Source organism: Caretta caretta, chromosome 4 (assembly GCF_965140235.1).
Source record: "Caretta caretta isolate rCarCar2 chromosome 4, rCarCar1.hap1, whole genome shotgun sequence".
NCBI lineage: Eukaryota > Metazoa > Chordata > Testudines > Cheloniidae > Caretta > Caretta caretta.
The window spans coordinates 27364710-27385000 of record NC_134209.1 but is presented as its reverse complement, the minus strand read 5'-3'; the positions used below and the strand labels follow the sequence as shown (position 1 = coordinate 27385000).

General features: G+C 40.8%; 1 protein-coding gene and 1 long non-coding RNA gene across 3 annotated transcripts in view; one reads left to right on the top strand and one right to left on the bottom strand.

Moving 5' to 3' along the window:
• The first annotated feature begins 3411 nt into the window (after positions 1-3411).
• The window catches only part of LOC142071836 (uncharacterized), an 85687-nt gene continuing 68807 nt past the window's right edge, over positions 3412-20291 (top strand). Inside the window, exons 1-3 of one of the 2 annotated variants that reach the window (XR_012668022.1) lie at positions 3412-3575; positions 5251-5481; positions 6249-6449. This is a non-coding gene — a long non-coding RNA (uncharacterized LOC142071836). Of the gene's footprint in view, positions 3576-5250; positions 5482-6248; positions 6450-20291 lie in introns of those variants that run through there. The other variant, XR_012668021.1, reaches the window with a different exon arrangement.
• Positions 5790-18657, bottom strand: LOC125635774 (vesicle-associated membrane protein 8-like). The gene is made up of 4 exons (XM_048847864.2): positions 18351-18657; positions 17060-17161; positions 7638-7796; positions 5790-6210 (listed from the first exon to the last, which is right to left on the bottom strand). Exons 1-4 carry the CDS (start codon positions 18504-18506, stop codon positions 6067-6069), a joined length of 561 nt encoding a protein of 186 aa, XP_048703821.1. The 5' UTR covers positions 18507-18657; the 3' UTR covers positions 5790-6066.

Sequence of the window (20291 nt, the reverse complement as noted above, 5' to 3'; positions counted from 1 at the left end):
GTTTGGTTTACTTTCGCGTCTCATTACATCTTTGGTTTTCATCTATTTCCCAAATACATTCCAATACTCATATGGAACTTTTGTCCCTTACCTAGTGCCTTGTATTCACTTGCCCATCAAATTGCACACAGTTATATTGGTCATTCACTCAGCTTTTCTTCCTCACCATAAGCACTTCTTCCCCTGCGTACAGTGACAACTCATTGAGGGTAGGTTCAAATGGCATCAGCATTGTGTCGATACCCTTGCTGCTTCTCCCATTTTTATCTTGCTGTGTCCTGGGAGTTTCAGACTGTGACATGGGAGGAAGAACCTTGCTATAAGAATGAGGCTAAGCTATTCCACTGAGGCAACAAGTGCCTTGATGATGATCTCATAGGAGCCAAGGATTGTGTTTGATAGTTCCTTCTGTTTCTTGAAGGGAAGCACCAAGAAGCCAGGACTGTCTCAGAAATTTAATCAGAGGAGGACTGAGTGCCTCGGGATTTCCTCTCTTGTTACCTTGTGTAGTTTGCTGGTCCTGAAAGAATACCAGTAATTCAGGAAGTACTCGAGGTGATTTAACTTGTTTAAAGCAGACACTTTAATTTGTTAGTTTCTATGGCAGAAGCTTAATGTTGACTTTTCTGTAGTGTCTCTGGAAACCTCTTAACTATCCTGGATTTGGATTGTTACATAGCCTTGCTTTCTGGCTTTATAAGAACACAAATCTTTTTGTAGCTGAGCTTTTTGAACTTGGAAAAATACCTCTTTAAGTATTTCGTCTCCCTGTGTGTTCATTTTAAGACTACCTGCTTGGGCTCTAGCAATTTAAAGAATCACTTTCTCAACATTTTTGTGACAAGGTATATTTACAGTTGGCAATTACTTAGCCTACTCCTGGTAGCCTTCTTGCTAAAGATATCACTATTGGTATCATGCCATTTGCTTTTAGTAACGTGGCTGCCAACAGCAGTAGTTGGTTTTTAAATGTTACTTGTAATTATTTTAAAATGCATTTCAGAGATAGAGGATTAGTTTCAATTTGAAGTGTTTAAGTGGTTCAATTAATTATTCTTTTACTTTCTGTTTGAAGTCTGAGATTTGTTGGTAATTTTTCTGACTGTACATTAAATGTGGTTTTATGTGCATAGTTCTTCCAAAAATAAAGGTTTTCCTCCTAGGACTCTTGAGTTGGATACAAATCTTGAGCCTATTTTTTCCCCAATGTAGCTGTAAGCACAGTCTGTTTACAAGATGCTTCTGTTATTTCCAGGAGTTTTGGGAAAGCCTGGCATTTTCAAATAAAGTTTCCAACCAAAATTTGACAAGTCAGCGGGACCTTTCTTTCATGAACAAGACAAGCCTGCACAGTTCAGTTGCCCAGAAACTCCTTGCAGTAGCATAGCTGGAGGTTGTATAACGTTTTGTTTTAACCAATTTTCTATTTAACAATGAATGATGAATTTTTGATGTGGTGACTCTTTAGATATTGTTAATAGGGACGCTCTACCTTTTTATCTATTTTCCCCGAATCTGTTAGCTTTATTATTTCTAATAAATGTTTTATTTGTTTCCATTTAAGGGAAAAGCTAGGGTAAAGCATAACTCTTAAAGGGAACAGCTACATTGTCCTCTTGCTATTTGTATGTCCGATATACATATTACTAACATTTAATTCAGGAGAAGTAGGTGAGGCCTCACCTAGTCATAAACAGAACAGGTATATCCGCAACAATAAGCACTTGAAAAAGGCCAGCCCAGTATTTACGATCAGATCTGGCACGTTGCAATCTTCTTGTAAATAGAGTTGTTGGTTGGTATGAGGTAACAGACCCCCCACTTAGAGTAAAGGCTGTAGTGAGGGCTGTATTGGGTGTTTTATGTGCTAAGTTGTTTAGTCAAGGAACATTCACTGCACTATGAACACTGGTGTGGCTGTAAGTGCCAGAAAACAGTATCGTTCTATTTATACAGCTCCTCATTAAATGCAATCCAGTGGAGGGGATTGGGGAGTGTCCGGCAGTAGCTGTGGTATGCTAGCTGGAGCAAAACAGACTATGCCCTTACAGATAATATAGAGTTCGTTCAGTTGAGCATATCATTTAAAAAACAAAACAGAACAACCTCAATATAGAGAGGGACAATAGGTGAGGTAATATCTTTTATTGGACCAACTTCCATTGGTGAGAGGCACACTTTCGAGCTTACTCAGAGCTGCTCTTCAGGTCTGGGAAACTTGCAGCTAAATACAGGGTGGAACAGATTGTTTAGCATAAGTAATTAACACATTTCAAGGGACCATTGTAGGTGAAGTGGTCAGTTTAATACCGCTCCAGTCATGTGAAGGGGGAGGGGGAGTGCTTAGTGAGTTATAGATTGTTGTAATAAGCCATAAATACAATTTCTTTATTCAGTCGATTTTCAGTGTCTAGCAAAGATTAATTAAAGCCACCAGGCTTGTCTTTTGAAGGTGTTGTACAGGTTTCCTTTGAGGATGAGAACTGAGAGGTCCGTGAGTGATCACTTTGTGAAAGTGTTCAGAACATATTCTGTGGTATCTGGCTATAGATAACAGATTTCTGGGTTTGTTTGGGGTGGTTACTGGATCTCTGAAAAGAAAGGGTGATCTGTGGATTTCTGGTATATAGTTGTCTGTAGGGTTCCATTGATGAAGCTGATCATGATGTCCAGGAAGTTGATACTATTGGAGGCGTGTTCTAGAGAGAGTTTGGTGGGTGAGTGATAGTGGTTGAAGTTGAGGTGGAAATCTCTGAGGGAGTTTGTCACTGTTGAGAGGATGAAAATATCAATTCACATCAGGTATATTACTGATTTTGTGGTGTATTTGTCCAGAAATTCTTCCTGAAGGTGGCCTATAAAGTTGGTATAGTCAACCAGCTTCTTGGATTTATGACTTAGTACAACAATCTGTAATCCACTAAACTGCCACACCGTTTTTCCCCCCTTCCTTTTTACCTCCTGTGACTGGATGGGTGTTAACTGGCTACTTGACCTTGAATGCTCCATTGAAATCCATTAACTACTTATGCTAAGCAATCTGTTCCACCTTGTAGTTAGCTGTGACACTCAGATTATGTTTCCTAGATCTGAAGAAGAGTTCTTTGTAAGCTTGAAAGTTTCTCTCACCAACAGAAGCTGGTCTAATAAAGATATTAACTCACCCACCTTGTCTCATATCTGGGATCAACACAACTCCACCACTACCACCACCACCACCTGCAAGCTAGAGATGGCGCATTGTGGATGACAGCATGAGGGGGGGAGCTAGTGGTAGATTAAATTAGTGTAGCTGTGGGTACTTCCATCAGGTGCAGGTGTTGAATAGTGGTGGGGGAGAAAAAGAATACTTCTCACAAGCATCATTTCCCTCATGGTGCTGAGCTAAGAGCTAGTAATTTTTCTCTTCAGTCCTTCACTAGGCATGCAAATTACCTCCATGAATAGGAAACTAAAGCAAATTTATGTAAAGCAGTGAGGCCTCATGCACGATGAAGATCAGATGGTGATCTAAAATGGAAGTACTGGACATCCTAGCTATGCTCCTACTCCAGTGAGTGGATGTTCCATTATGGGTAAGCATTCAAGCTTGGAAGCTATATATAATTCAAACATACCCATATTAAGGATTTAAACAATCTACATCTGAGGACAGACCCTTAAATGGTAGTTGCTCTATTTTTCTTTTCTTTTTAAAGGGGGGTGATTATCAACAACTGTCCAGTCATAATATCAGGTTTGTGGAGATGAGGGGAGAGAGGCTGTCATAGGAGGCCCCGTCCAAATCAGGCATTCTCTTTCCTCTGTATCTCAGAGGGAGCCTTACACAGTGTTGACTACCATCTTAACAGTGGCTCATGTACACTTCTGTTGTATTCATGCTCACACAACATCCTTGTGCCTATGACTACGGTTGATTAGGTGGAAATGTATCTAGCTTTCATTCATCTCAGGGCTGCAGCTGGAAAGGAGGAGGAGAGCTTTTACCTTGGGTCTGTTGGCTCTGTAATCACCAGCAAGTGCTATCACCCACAGTTTAGGAAGCTGTAGGTAAGCTAGAGTCTTCCTGATTGCATCAGCAAGGAGCAGAATCCAGCCCAGCAGCTGCCCTAGAGGGGTGAAGTGTTAGCAAACACCCATCACCATCCTCTGTTAATGGGAGAGGGACCAGTGAGAATGGGGCCTAATCCAAGAAGCGTGAGGGTCGGGGTCCAGGCAGCCATCCTATGGCTGGTGCTCTCATCCTGCAGACAGCTTTGAAATCCCCAATTGCAGTGGACAGGAGGTGGGAAGTACAGAAGGCAGGGTGGGGTCACCTGGACATGACTGCATTCTCCAGCAAATCACCTATGGCTTCCACCAAACCCCCCCTAACCCCCTCCCCACACTTCTTGACCCACAGAAATGCACAGATTCAGGCAGGTAAATGAACTAGAGCTGTAGTAGGGCTAGGTGCAATCAAAAGATCATGTGACGTTTTTCCAATTTGTCATGCAGGACTTCAGTTCCTCCAAAGTTTAGATTAGTCACCTGTGTCTTGTCAGTTGTACAAGGGAATGTGCAGACTGAACGACAGGTGGGGCATGAGTGTATGGATGGTAAAAGGAGGTAGCCACATAACTGTTTAGCCCACTGCGTTATCTTCGATCCAGGCACTATGCTTTTCTGGGACAATGGGTAAACATCCTCCCCTTAAAAAGTGGGGGAATGTAGTAAGAGGAGGCCCTGAAACATAAATTCTTGTATTAGAGGCCCAGTCTGAAGCCTGAACCAAAGTACTTCCAGGTAGTGATAAGCAGAGCTGGGTTGTGAGCCAGAGGCAGGTCCCACTCACAGAAGTTGGCAAGAAAAGGTTGTTAGAGGCACGTGCACACACACGCATAAGCGCTAATGAGAGGAACTTGTGCCAAGATGGCGGCAAGACACTCCGTAGACATAACAAGGAACAGGCAGGTGTATCTTAGACAGGGTCAAAAGGACAACATGATGGATAGATTTGTTTGAACTATGATGAGAAATCTGTCCCGCAACGGTATAAAAGTAGCTCCCGGAGCGCACATCACTGCCCAGCCTAGGGGGCAGTGGAGTATCCTGCCACTGACTGAGCTGTGTCCATTGCCAAGGAGCACAAATTCATAGTATACCCTGTAGAGTCCATAGGGAAATATTACTGTGCTTTGTTTGACAAGAAACCTGGCTTGGGTTCCTTCGTACCTTACTAGAGTCTGTGGTTTTTGGGGGTTCTCTCAGGGTCTGCTGTGTTAGCTATCTGCGCAGAGCTGGGGCAGCACACAGAGGGAACACGCACGCAGCCAACTGTTATCATCATCGAACAAGAGCGGAGCACCACACCAGTAGCTACCGACAACAACCTGCAGTTTCACAAACTACATTTTAATGAGAGAGGCAAAAAATCTGAGAGCTGGAGAGGTTGAAGTGTTTTGCACAGAGGTCAAGACTGTGGACTGGGATTAAGGAGCGGTGAGTCCAATCCTGCTTCTAACATTGACTTGATGTGTGACCATTATTTCCCCAGCTGTACAATGACGAATCTCACCTGTCGCACCCTCTATATTTTGTTTAAGTAAGAAGAGAACCGTATACATGACCTTTATGTTCAACTCTACACTTTGGGTGCTAAACCATAAGTGGGGACAGGGGAAGAAAAATAGTTACTGCAATTCCTTTTTTAATATGCATGTTCCTTTAACACCAGAAAATATAGCCAGGGAAGAGTTATGACACTCATTCAAAATTCTCAATTACTCATGTATGTATATGAGCTAATAGTTAAGCAATCCATTATTACAGCATGTGGTTTAAACATCACTTAACCTCTCTGCATCCGTTTCACTACATCAAGAGTGGAGAAAACGATACCACACACACTCCCTTTGGATGAAAATACTGTAGTTTACTTTATTACTTTAAAGAATGCAAGCAACCAGGTGTTAATGGTTCAGTAGTTCTTGAACAATATACAAAATAACAAATATTTGTGCTCTAGAATAATTTTTAAATAAAATTTATAAAATTTTCATGTTGGGCAAAAAAATATTCAAAAGTTTATGTTGGAATAACACCTGTCGCTAGGAGAATGATAAATGTTAAAATAATAAGGAGAACAACTCCAATAATTATCATCATTTTGGCGTTTTTCCACCACATCTTCCTGGAAATCTTTGTGGTGTTTTTTTGGAAAGTATCAGCCTGAAAACAAAATGACAAATATGAAATTCATGTTTCAGGAACTGGACTTATTGAGCATCATCACACAAGATTAAACCACATGTTAAATGTCTTCAAGAAGGTAGAAGATGATTTATACTTATGATGCAAAGTAAATGTTATTTTTATGACCGGTGGAGTTTCATCCCAAGAAGACTCTTGGGGGTGGTGAAAAAGAAGTAGGCCTTGTACAGCATCAATAAAAAGGATTAATTTAAAAATGACAGTTGTAGATGCTGATAGAAACAGGTTCCTGGTCTCGGGCCATGACTGATAGTGCTGTTATGATGTGATGTTTATAAACTGTTAACAGCCAAGCAGGGGAACACTTGATAATCTACTTGAGGATTTTAGGGGTAGAGTTCTACAGAACTTCAGAAGCTCCTACTGCACACAGTTCAGTTAAGCTTTTATTATGTTGTTCTCTAATTTGCTCCTGGCTTCCAAATTTTTACCTCTTCCGATGTGGGCCTATTTAGACAGTATTTACATATTAGAGTTTTTAAAACCTCAACTATTTAGTTGAGTACATATTTAGTACATATTCAACCTGACTAGAAAGATGCAGTAGTTGTTTCACATAATAGCTGCTAATACTTCAGTGTAACCACTCTACTCCGATAGAGGTGTATCAGTGCAGTTGATATTTGTAACATGTTCTTTCCCCTCTATAGTTCTCCATTAGCAGTAGAGATCAATTTTTGGTCTAGCGCAATTCCTGCACCAGACTCTATGCAGGTGGCCCTCTGTTGTGTGTGGCACAGGGGTCGACCTGCATTGATCCAGTTGCAGAATTGGGCCTATAGCTACTAAGGGCTAGAGGGATTTAGGCACCTAAGTGCAAAATTTAGATCCTTAACACCCCTGATCAGCTGCCGACTAACTTGGTAGGCACCTAAATTTCTGCCACTGGGCATCCACCAAGCTGCCTAAGCACTAGCATGATCCTCAAACTAGACTTGCCCCACCTATCCACCTGCTGGGCCCAATCTACTGATGTGCTCAGAAGTCCCACCTTGCTCCTCAGCATTTCCTGTTTGTTAGTTTAGTTGGCTCCCTGCTCCGTCACCAGTGCTGTGCTGGCTTGTGTGAATCCCATTCAGACTTGCCTAATTCTCCCCATGCATGGTGCAGGTAGCCTTTTCACCTAACATGGCTGTGGATTCTACTTGGCGGCAGTGTGCCTAAAAGGTATGGATATTAGGATGATACATGCATACAGCTGAGATCAGAACCTAGGCCGAGGATCTATGAGTAGAATTTTCAAAAGCCCAAGCACTTGTGGAACACTTTTGAAAATGCCACACAATTATTCTAATACAAAGACTGATAGGAAGCTGTAGAACAAATGCAGAGAAATAAAGGAGTGGGCTAAATACATAAGTGGAATGAGAAGTCATGTAATTTACCGCTATTTGGAGATCATCTGTTCTGTCAACAAGCTCACTCAGGTTTTCTTCTCTTTGCAAAACCTTATCAATATTTTCGGTCATAACATTTTTGACATCATCAACTTGAATTTGCAGTGTAGAAATTGTAATATCACCTGACTTCCTATTGTACTCCATCTGCACAGAAGAGAGTAAGGATTTTTGTTACAGATGCCACTTTACCAACTTTCAGTAATTAAAACAGCTAGAAACACAAAACACAATCTCCAGTTTTGGAGCCCTACTCTCTCAGAGCAGGCTGTTAGCCATATAACTCCAATTAACAGTACTTGTGAAGATTTATCCTCCAGTTTTGAAAAACTGAAGTAGGGTGGAGCTTCCAAATCTAGTCAATTACACCCTCACCTGTCCCCTTATACAATTATCCAGGATTCCTGTCATGGAAAAAAGGATATTGTGCTCATGCCCGTTTTTGCTTTTTTATGATACATTCTGCCCCTCTCCCCACCACCCTCTCTTTTTTTAAGTTATTGGTGGGGAAGGGGTGGCAGCTCAACCAGGGAAAGATATCCTAAATGTTCAACTGGCAAGCCCCTTTGATTCAAGGTACTGTATTAAGTTCACAATATACCTCCTCTAAATCTTCCAGCAAGACTAGAGACGACATTCCTGATGTTTTTAAGAGTAAGAAATAAGCAGAACACCATTCCATGGCCCTTTCCTTTTTTAAATTAATAACAACAAAAAAAGCCTTCAGGCCCTTTTTATTTGTCAGAAGAAAAAAGGAGACAACCACAATGTTTAAATATCCTGTGCAGGTCACCTTCAAGAGGAGGGGCTGGTAATACTTTCAGAGAACTCTTCAGTCTTCTTTGCCCTGTAAGTTTTCTTACTAGTTTAATAAAATGTCTAGTATATCGGAATTCTTCTGGATTGCAGAAACCCAGGGGTTAATGATTTAAGAAAACACCCCACTCCATGAAGTCCACTAGGGATTCCTATTGCTATTGATTTTATGTGATATTCCCCCACCCTCAGAAAATGGGATAACATAGCCCTCAATCAGATATTGATGTACTGATGACTCCTATTCACAGCAGGCTAGTTGAATAATAGCCCTTATTAAGAGAGCAACTAAATGATGAACTCCTTTTTAGATAAGGAGTACTTGTGGCACCTTAGAGACTAACCAATTTATCTGAGCATAAGCTTCGTGAGCTACAGCTCACTTCATCGGATGCATATTGTGGAAAGTGTAGAAGATCTTTTTATACACACAAAGCATGAAAAAATACCTTCTCCCACCCCACTCTCCTGCTGGTAATAGCTTATCTAAAGTGATCACTCTCCTTACAATGTGTATGATAATCAAGGTGGGCCATTTCCAGCACAAATCCAGGGTTTAACAAGAACGTCTGAGGAAGTGGGGGTGGGGGGGAGGAAAAAACAAGGGGAAATAGGTTACCTTGCATAATGACTTAGCCACTCCCAGTCTCTATTCAAGCCTAAGTTAATTGTATCCAATTTGCAAATGAATTCCAATTCAACAGTTTCTCGCTGGAGTCTGGATTTGAAGTTTTTTTGTTGTAATATCGCAACTTTCATGTCTGTAATTGCGTGACCAGAGAGATTGAAGTGTTCTCTGACTGGTTTATGAATGTTATAATTCTTGACATCTGATTTGTGTCCATTTATTCTTTTACGTAGAGACTGTCCAGTTTGACCAATGTACATGGCAGAGGGGCATTGCTGGCACATGATGGCATATATCACATTGGTGGATGTGCAGCTGAACGAGCCTCTGATAGTGTGGCTGATGTTATTAGGCCCTGTGATGGTGTCCCCTGAATAGATATGCGGGCACAGTTGGCAACAGGCTTTGTTGCAAGGATAGGTTCCTGGGTTAGTGGTTCTGTTGTGTGGTATGTGGTTGCTGGTGAGTATTTGCTTCAGGTTGGGGGGCTGTCTGTTGGCAAGGACTGGCCTGTCTCCCAAGATTTGTGAGAGTGTTGGTTCATCCTTCAGGATAGGTTGTAGATCCTTAATAATGCGTTGGAGGGGTTTTAGTTGGGCCTGAAGGTGACGGCTAGTGGCGTTCTGTTATTTTCTTTGTTAGGCCTGTCCTGTAGTAGGTGACTTCTGGCTCTATCAATCTGTTTCTTCACTTCCGCAGGTGGGTATTGTAGTTGTAAGAATGCTTGATAGAGATCTTGTAGGTGTTTGTCTCTGTCTGAGGGGTTGGAGCAAATGCGGTTGTATCGCAGAGCTTGGCTGTAGACGATGGATCGTGTGGTGTGGTCAGGGTGAAAGCTGGAGGCATGTAGGTAGGAATAGCGATCAGTAGGTTTCTGGTATAGGGTGGTGTTTATGTGTCCATCGTTTATTAGCACTGTAGTGTCCAGCAAGTGGATCTCTTGTGTGTACTGGACCAGGCTGAGGTTGATGGTGGGATGGAAATTGTTGAAATCATGGTGGAATTCCTCAAGGGCTTCTTTTCCATGAGTCCAGATGATGAAGATGTCATCAATATAGCGCAAGTAGAATAGGGGCGTTAGGGGACGAGAGCTGAGGAAGCGTTGTTCTAAGTCAGCCATAAAAATGTTGGCATACTGTGGGGCCATGCGGCTACCCATAGCAGTGCCGCTGATCTGAAGGTATACATTGTCCCCAAATGTAAAATAGTTATGGGTAAGGACAAAGTCACAAAGTTCAGCCACCAGGTTAGCCGTGACATTATCGGGGATAGTGTTCTTGACGGCTTGTAGTCCATCTTTGTGTGGAATGTTGGTGTAGAGGGCTTCTACATCCATAGTGGCCAGGATGGTGTTATCAGGAAGATCACTGATGGATTGTAGTTTCCTCAGGAAGTCAGTGGTGTCTCGAAGGTAGCTGGGAGTGCTGGTAGCGTAAGGCCTGAGGAGGGAGTCTACATAGCCAGACAATCCTGCTGTCAGGGTGCCAATGCCTGAGATGATGGGGCGCCCAGGATTTCCAGGTTTATGGATCTTGGGTAGTAGACAGAATATCCCAGGTCGAGGTTCCAGGGGTGTGTCTGTGCGGATTTGATCTTGTGCTTTTTCAGGAAGTTTCTTGAGCAAATGCTGTAGTTTCTTTTGGTAACCCTCAGTGGGATCAGAGGGTAATGGCTTGTAGAAAGTGGTGTTGGAGAGCTGCCGAGCAGCCTCTTGTTCATATTCCGACCTATTCATGATGACAACAGCACCTCCTTTGTCAGCCTTTTTGATTATGATGTCAGAGTTGTTCTTGTTAAACCCTGGATTTGTGCTGGAAATGGCCCACCTTGATTATCATACACATTGTAAGGAGAGTGATCACTTTAGATAAGCTATTACCAGCAGGAGAGTGGGGTGGGAGAAGATATTTTTTCATGCTTTGTGTGTATAAAAAGATCTTCTACACTTTCCACAGTATGCATCCGATGAAGTCAGCTGTAGCTCACGAAAGCTTATGCTCAAATAAATTGGTTAGTCTCTACGGTGCCACAAGTACTCCTTTTCTTTTTGCGAATACAGACTAACACGGCTGTTACTCTGAAAACTGTCCTTTTTAGATAATACACACATTGTCTTTACACAATAAAAGATCTAGAAAACAAAGTAATTTCCCTGTAACTGGAATACAGTAGTTCTAAAAGATCCCCACCCAGGGCTCCAAGCTTTATATAAATGACTACTTGCAGAATTTTAGCAGCTCCAAATGATGAACTGCTAAAGAACCTCACCAGCAGGGGTCATACCCCTACTTACTGGCCATTAATCCTTGCCAGTAACTGACTCAACCATTGGACATTATTTTAAAAAATATAAAGTAAGGAAAAACCATCATAATCCCAACACTACAGGAAAGATGAGGGGAGGAGAAGGAATTATGTGCTACTTTCTGAGAACAACAATTGCAGCTGCATAATTTCCTTTTGATCAAAGGTAAACAAAAAATGAAACCTTCTGACAATTTCTGCACTCCATGTGACTATATTACCAGTTACATCTACTACTTGCACCAAAGGAATAAGACATCAATGTTTTCCAATGCTAAACCTTTAATATTTCCCTCTTCTCCAGAGAATAAGGAGGTTCAAATACATGTTTGGCAAAGCATTGCTTTTAGTTTTACTTTAGACACCTCCCCGTATAAAAAGATGGGTCAACAAGCCCTTGTCCCTGAGGGAAGGCTTACCCAGAATTCCAGTACCAACTACACCCTGACCACAGGGCTTGGTTGTTTCTCCAGGTCTTGTTGAAAGAATAGGACTTTTTTCCTCTCTCTGCAGTAAGGTAGGAGGATTTTGTGTGCCAGTTCATCTCCGTAAGAAAAGCTTGTAGTAGTGAACAGTGCTCCAAACAGTCTGCCAGAGAGCAATGTTCAGGCAGGGAGCCACCCTATCTTGTTGTTATAGGAGACATTTGAGAAGCCATATATTCTGATATTTAATGGATTTTAGTTTGATTCCTATATTAATTTAATTGTAATCACATGGAAGAAGTAAGCCATTAATATGACTGTACTACAAGATTTAGCTTTTTTCATCCAACAAGTTTTAGAATGGACCTCTTCAGAGAGTTCAGAGAGAGATTCTTCTGATTCAAAATATTCCATGCATAAAATGGTTGCTTTTTCTTTTGGGGTGATATTTGAATGATCATTATGAACAGCATGAAAGCTTTTGATTTCTACCGTGTGTCTTTTTGGCTCTGGCTTGATGGTTATTTTAAGCAGAAAGGAAATTTAGGCCCAAAGCCTGCAAAACACTCTTTATGGGTAGATCCTTGTACCTGTGTAAAGCCAAAGGTTGCCAACCCTCCAGGATTGTCCTGGAGTCTCCAGGAATTAAAGATTAATCTTTAATTAAAGATTGTAATGTGATGAAACCTCCAGGAATATGTCCAACCAAAACTGGCAACCCTAGTGGAACCCCACTGATTTCCTAGGGAATTTGTGGAGGAACAGGAGTTTGATTGCATAGCGTTAATTGCAGGATTGGGACCTTGGGCATGTGCTTAACTTTACGCATGTGAGAAGTTGCATTTAAATCAACAGGGCTACTGATGCTTTTAAAATTAGGCATGTGAATATCTGCAGGACTGTGACACTTTAACTTTGGCCACCAGAGGGCTCCCAATGCTTTTTGGAGTAATGCAATAAACATACTGATAGTTGGCAATATAACCTGTTTCCTACTTCATACCAACCTATATTTGCATGCCTAAGTTCTCAGAATGTAAACCTTTTCTGAATGCTTGCAGTCACTATTAGTTTTGAATGAAAAAATGTAAATCCTGTTGTTAATCAGCAGGGTTTTTGAATGATGAAAATAATAGGCTAGATTGTCCTGTCTGCTTCCTAGAATGAAGGGGACCAAAGTCCAGTGCATGTTGCATATGGAAGAGGGGTTGGAATGCACTTTCTCCTCTATCTGTGTGGCAATCACTCAATGGGCTTATGGGAAGGTTATGAGGCAGTAAGATACCATCTATAACAGTGCAGTCTATCTGAGGATTTCAAAGTGCTTTTGGGGGTGGAGGCAGGTAGGAAGCCTTCCTGCCATGGAATCTAGGGGCCAAGGCTGAGAAGCAATACACATACCTTAAGGACCTCTGTAAAGAACACAGGGAATCCAAAGGTTTGAAGGGCCCCCCAGTAATGGAATGCTAATGAGGAAACTCTGAGTGGGAATTCCAGAATTTCAAGTCCTCTGCTAGTTTTTACCTGCAGAGATGACAATCTGGCCCACAGTGTTGAAAATTTGATAAATTTGACACCAAATAAAATATGAGACTTTGTAATAACAATATAAACTCCACACTGTATCTTCATGCATTCAGGTACTAAAAAAATATTTCATCAAGTACATTTAGGAACTGTACAGTACATGATAAACTCTCTATATTTAGAAAACTCTAACAAACTCAGTAAAAGATTTAAGGGTGGCAAATTTGCAACAGAAAAGCTTCAAAAACAGATTCCAACAAGAAACTGCTGAGCTTGAATTAATATGCGAACTAGATACCATTAACTTGGGTTTGAACAGAGACTGGGAGTGGCTGGGTCATTACACATATTGAATCTATTTCCTTAAGTATCCTCACACCTTTTGTCAATTGTCTAAATGGCCCATCTTGATTATCACTACAAAAGTTTTTTTTCTCCTGATGATAATAGCTCATCTTAACTAATTAGCCTCTGAAACAACTCTGACATCATAATCAAAAAGGCTGACAAAGGAGGTGCTGTTGTCATCATGAATAGGTCGGAATATGAACAAGAGGCTGCTCGGCAGCTCTCCAACACGAGTTTCTACAAGCCATTACCCTATGATCCCACTGAGAGTTACCAAAAGCAACTACAGCATTTGCTCAAGAAACTTCCTGAAAAAGCACAAGATCAAATCCGCACAGACACACCCCTGGAACCCCGACCTGGGATATTCTATCTACTACCCAAGATCCATAAACCTGGAAATCCTGGGCGCCCCATCATCTCAGGCATTGGCACCCTGACAGCAGGATTGTCTGGCTATGTAGACTCCCTCCTCAGGCCCTACGCTACCAGCACTCCCAGCTACCTTCGAGACACCACTGACTTCCTGAGGAAACTTCAATCCATCGGTGATCTTCCTGATAACACCATCCTGGCTACTATGGATGTAGAAGCCCTCTACACCAACATTCCACACAAAGATGGACTACAAGCCGTCAAAAACACTATCCCCGATAATGTCACGGCTAACCTGGTGGCTGAACTTTGTGACTTTGTCCTTACCCATAACTATTTCACATTTGGGGACAATGTATACCTTCAGATCAGCGGCACTGCTATGGGTACCCGCATGGCCCCACAGTATGCCAACATTTTTATGGCTGATTTAGAACAACGCTTCCTCAGCTCTCGTCCCCTAAAGCCCCTACTCTACTTGCGCTATATTGATGACATCTTCATCATCTGGACCCATGGAAAAGAAGCCCTTGAGGAATTCCACCACGATTTCAACAATTTCCATCCCACCACCAACCTCAGCCTGGTCCAGTCCACACAAGAGATCCACTTCCTGGACACTACAGTGCTAATAAACAATGGCCACATAAACACCACCCTATACCGGAAACCTACTGACCGCTATTCCTACCTGCATGCCTCCAGCTTTCACCCTGACCACACCACACGATCCATCGTCTACAGCCAAGCTCTGCGATACAACCGCATTTGCTCCAACCCCTCAGACAGAGACAAACACCTACAAGATCTCTGTCAAGCTTTCTTACAACTACAATACCCACCTGCAGAAGTAAAGAAACAGATTGATAGAGCCAGAAGAGTTCCCAGAAGTTACCTACTACAGGACAGGCCTAACAAAGAAAACAACAGAACGCCACTAGCGGTCACCTTCAGCCCCCAACTAAAACCCCTCCAACGCATTATTAAGGATCTACAACCTATCCTAAAGGATGACCCAACACTCTCACAAGTCTTGGGAGACAGGCCAGTCCTTGCCTACAGACAGCCCCGCAACCTGAAGCAAATACTCACCAACAACCACATACCACACAACAGAACCACTAACCCAGGAACTTATCCTTGCAACAAAGCCCGTTGCCAATTGTGCCCACATATCTATTCAGGGGACACCATCACAGGGCCTAATAACATCAGCCACACTATCAGAGGCTCGTTCACCTGCACATCCACCAATGTGATATATGCCATCATGTGCCAGCAATGCCCCTCTGCCATGTACATTGGTCAAACTGGACAGTCTCTACGTAAAAGAATAAATGGACACAAATCAGATGTCAAGAATTATAACATTCATAAACCAGTCGGAGAACACTTCAATCTCTCTGGTCACGCAATCACAGACATGAAGGTCGCTATCTTAAAACAAAAAAACTTCAAATCCAGACTCCAGCGAGAAACTGCTGAATTGGAATTCATTTGCAAATTGGATACTATTAATTTAGGCTTAAATAGAGACTGGGAGTGGCTAAGTCATTATGCAAGGTAGCCTGTTTCTTCTTGTTTTTTCCTACCCCCCCCCCCCCGATGTTCTGGTTTAACTTGGATTTAAACTTGGAGAGTGGTCAGTTTAGATGAGCTATTACCAGCAGGAGAGTGAGTTTGTGTGTGTATGGGGGTGGGGGGGATGTGAGAGAACCTTGATCTATGCAGGAAATAGCCCTACTTGATTATGTAAAGAGTTGTCACTTTGGATGGGCTAGCACCAGCAGGAGAGTGAATTTGTGTGGGGGGTGGAGGGTGAGAAAACCTGGATTTGTGCTGGAAATGGCCCACCTGTTGATCACTTTAGATAAGCTATTACCAGCAGGACAGTGGGGTGGGAGGAGGTATTGTTTCATATTCTCTGTGTGTATATAAAGTCTGCTGCAGTTTCCACGGTAAACATCTGATGAAGTGAGCTGTAGCTCACGAAAGCTCATGCTCAAATAAATTGGTTAGTCTCTAAGGTGCCACAAGTACTCCTTTTCTTTTTGCGAATACAGACTAACACGGCTGTTCCTCTGAAACCTGACAGTTTGTATGGAAACTTCCAATTTCTTTCTGTGTGTGTATGTGTGTATATATACACACACAATCTATCTTCTTACTATATGTTCCATTCTATGCATCCAATGAAGTGCGCTGTAGCCCACGAAAGCTTATGCTCTAATAAATTTGTTAGTCTCTAAGGTGCCACAAGTACTCCTGTTCTTTTTGCAGATACAGACTGACACGGCTGCTACTCTGAAACCTAACAAATTAATAGGAGTTTCTTTATGGGCAAGGGGAAGAGTGCAATTTCCAAAATGCTACCTGAACAATACAGTAGGAGGGAATCTATTTCTAAGCATGCTGGGTACAATTAATCTCCCTTGAAAGTAATAACAGATTCTCAGTTGCGGTGACTGATTCTTTCACTAAGGTGTTACTGATCAAACCCCCCTCTTGACTGCAGTGCAATGCTGATTTAAAAACCTTCTAATAGTTTCTTGTCCCAATAACTTAAACTTTTTACTACATTGATCATAGGGTAATTCTGTTTTACTCAAAACACACCTAAAAGATCAAAGATTACATTTTAAATACTTACCATGCACACATCTCTCCCTCTCTCTCTCTTCCTCTGCTCTTTGTAAGATGTGTGTGTGTGATCAGATGACGCAGTATAAAAGGACTGTTTAAAGTTCTAGTTAAATATTAACTAGATTTTCTAGACAAGAAATATATATATAAAAACACAATAACTTACTGTTCTGGAAAAGAAAGACAATAATTCTTTTATTGAGAGCAGATCCCTAAATAAATTTGTGAATTTCTTTTTTCCCTTGCATGTGCTCTGCCAAGGTAGACTACACAAGGTCCTTTCTCTAACATTGTGTAGCAGCCATGGGCGTAAACTTGATTTTATAGTTTTGAGAATTACCTACCATATATTTCCCCAGCACTTGTTGAAAATCTGCATTGAATTCAAAAGGATGAGCAAACGTCACTTGCGATATCAAGGGGCTACCAATGAAAGCCTTGCAAATCTGGAGAAATTAATGAAGGAAGTATCTTGACATAGCTAAAATAAAATGTCACATTAACTTCTTAAATTCAGGCTAAAATCTGTTAGATGCCCTAAAAACATAAATAGCCAGCATGACCCCTATATGCAAACTTGCATAGCTAAAGAACATTAGGCTACACGAATGCATGGATGTGTATAGCCACAATATTTCTGCAGAAGCTTAAAGACATCAGTGTGTAGAAAATATAATTTGCGAATACAGACCAACACGGCTGTTACTCTGAAACCTAATATTTTGTATCTACAATACAACTGGCAGTCATTACAGGCTATACAACTGTCACTAATGTGGATGCATTGCTACAGTGAATCCATTTGCTGCACTTAAAAATACAAAGCTGAAGATAAGGGAAGAGTAGCCATGTCATGCCATGGTGACAGGCAAGGTGTAGAAACCTAAACAGAACACAGTAACATAGGTATGAGAAGGAGCAGGAAAGCAGACTGAAATTTGTCCTTATCCTTCATACCCGAAGATAGCAAGGCAGGGTGGAGAGGAGAGAGAAAAAAGAGTTGACCGTCATAGAGGAAAGCAGAATTGTAGGAGAAGAGACCAAACAAGCTTTACTTTTTTGAAAAGAACATTACTTTATTTTAATTCTAGGCCTGCCAGTGCATGCTGGCAAGCTGAAAACAGTGAAATTTTAATAAGGCAAAATACAACATACGGTACATTGGACCAATTGAATACATACTAGGGTGCCTTTCAGTGTTACAAATGCACTGGTACATTTCTTGTGCTGCCATAGTGCCATAAGGGCTAAATCTCCCTTTATACCTAGCACACCAGCATTGCCCATTCCCTTTTTTAATTAGAAGGTACGGACACACATTTACTATGATGATGGTATCACGAGAGGAAAAAAGACTCTTTTAAACCTAAAGCTGGTACTGTAGGGCACCTAATAGTATTTCTATAACACAAGCAAGGCCTTTGAAGCACAGGGGCAGGGATGTTAAACAAATGAATTACATGAAGCAATACTTCTATTTTATAAAGCTGAAGAAGACTGACAAGCATTGATCTTACAGAGCATGTAATAACCAATGTAGACCAAAGGGCAAGAGTAGAACATTGCAAAACATTAGTAAGTCAATGGTTTTGATTAAACTTGCATCAACATATTCTGAAAAGAAATTTTTCTTACCTCTATAAGAAAGGCAAATGGTCCTGTGCTGTCTATGGTGTTGTTTGTAGCACATACGTATGTAATTCCATTAACGAGCAGGGCATGGTACACAAAGCTTAGAAAAGATATATTAATAGAATGGGTATTATTATTTAAACTTCTAACTTGTGTCATATACTAATGAGCCAAAATCAGTGAAAGAAAAGGAATGTAATTAAGTATTTACAATCAGCATCGCTGAACTGAACAATAAAACAATATGCTCCTCCAAAGCAAAACCATTAAGACTTGAATAAACTCTACAATATTACAAAAGTGCTTCTGGATGACTTGGTATTTTACATACAGTAGAAACTCCTTTATATCCCACTTGAGATGAAGTTTTAATAATTACATATCAAAGAAAACCAAATTTTAAGTGGATTTGTGTAAATTTAGTGCAGAGGAAAGTGAAGAGCTAATAGTTACTGCTAGAGGCAGCATAGTATGACATAGGTGTTGAACAAGCTCACTCAGTGCATTTCCCTGTAGATTACAAAAACTTTCATTTCACATCTAGCTCCCTCTTGAGCAGAGACTGCTAATCACATCAAGTGTATGTGTCTTTGTAATGACCCCATCAGGGTAAATATAAAATGAGTCGCATGAAATAAGACCAGTATCTTTTTTTTTTTTAACTTATGTTGGAAGATACTTGAACCTCTATTATCTAAAATCCTCACTCTGCAGCAGTCAGTTCTACAGCAAAGAATTTGACCTGTTTTTAAAAACCCAAGTTGCAACCAAGGCTTTACCTTCCAATGTGAGCTGTGGTTTTTTTCAAGCCTTTGTGAAGAACTAAATTTACCACTGATGAAGCAGCGTCCTAAAATTAAACTACTGAGAATTAGTCTTTTGTTTAGGAGAAATGAATGTAATGTTTATAAATATCAGCAATATTTAGCAGCAGGTTGAAACAGCACATTTCTGAATGAGGGTTTATACTTAAAATGTATTATAGCTGAATGAAGTTTAATTAAGCAAGTTTATTGCTTCGAAACAAAGAGCTGTTTCAATAAAAGAACAAAAAAGTGGAGTACTCCCTAAACTTTGTTTCTGCAGCGAATAAGCTTGATGCCTTTGTGACTACTATGAAAGGAGGTTGTACATATCACAAAACTACCCCAAAATGTATAGTATAAACTGGATGGATATCGCTATAGCTCCATATCTATATTGTCACAAAGGCATCAAGCTTATACATAGCAGAAACCTCTCTAAAATTGATAGGTTTCAGAGGAACAGCCGTGTTAGTCTGTATTCGCAAAAAGAAAATGCAGTTGATATATGTATATGTATATATTTGCTGAATATTGTTATCAGAACTGCTGAATGAAACAACTGGACTCCAATAACAATGATTGGGTTTTAAAGCATCATGTTTTAGGATGTGGGAGGAATCAGCTTGATATTCTAAAATCAAGATTTCATATGATCTGGCATTTCTAGCACAGGGGCTATAGTGGAAAAAAGAGACAACTGGGTATCCCAAACTGACAGCACAATTAGCAGTGTGATTCCTATTTACCTAATCTTTGTAAATGAAATATACAAGGTAACTGAAGTTTGCAGCAGAAAGTTTTTTTTTGTTTTTTTGTTTCTTTAAGATCCACTTCTTTTTACAGTGCCATAAACTGTAACTGGTTCGGTCATAAAGATTATAAACTGAAAAACCATAGCTGCATGGTGATCACAAATAAAACAGCACTTCGAGGAAACACTGCAACTAATATTTTTCTTTCAAATTGTTCTGCTCCTGATTAATGGTTTATATGAGTAATGTTAGCTCTGTTTTTTGTTCACCATTTAAATAACATTTATGGGCCAGATTAAAAAAAAAAAGGTACAACAAGTGTGCCAGTGGGAGCTGCTGGTGCTGTTTTTTTTGTTTGTTTGTTTTTTGTTTTTAAATCTGGTCCT

Excerpts from the sequence above, each read along its gene's own strand:
- LOC125635774 (XM_048847864.2), bottom strand. The coding sequence starts at position 18,506 with ATGACACAAGTTAGAAGTTTAAATAATAATACCCATTCTATTAATATA. Across the intron at positions 17,162-18,350 it reads CATTTGCCTTTCTTATAGAG|ATTTGCAAGGCTTTCATTGG; the intron begins GTAAGAAAAATT and ends TAATTTCTCCAG. Across the intron at positions 7,797-17,059 it reads AAGTGCTGGGGAAATATATG|ATGGAGTACAATAGGAAGTC; the intron begins GTAGGTAATTCT and ends TCTTCTGTGCAG.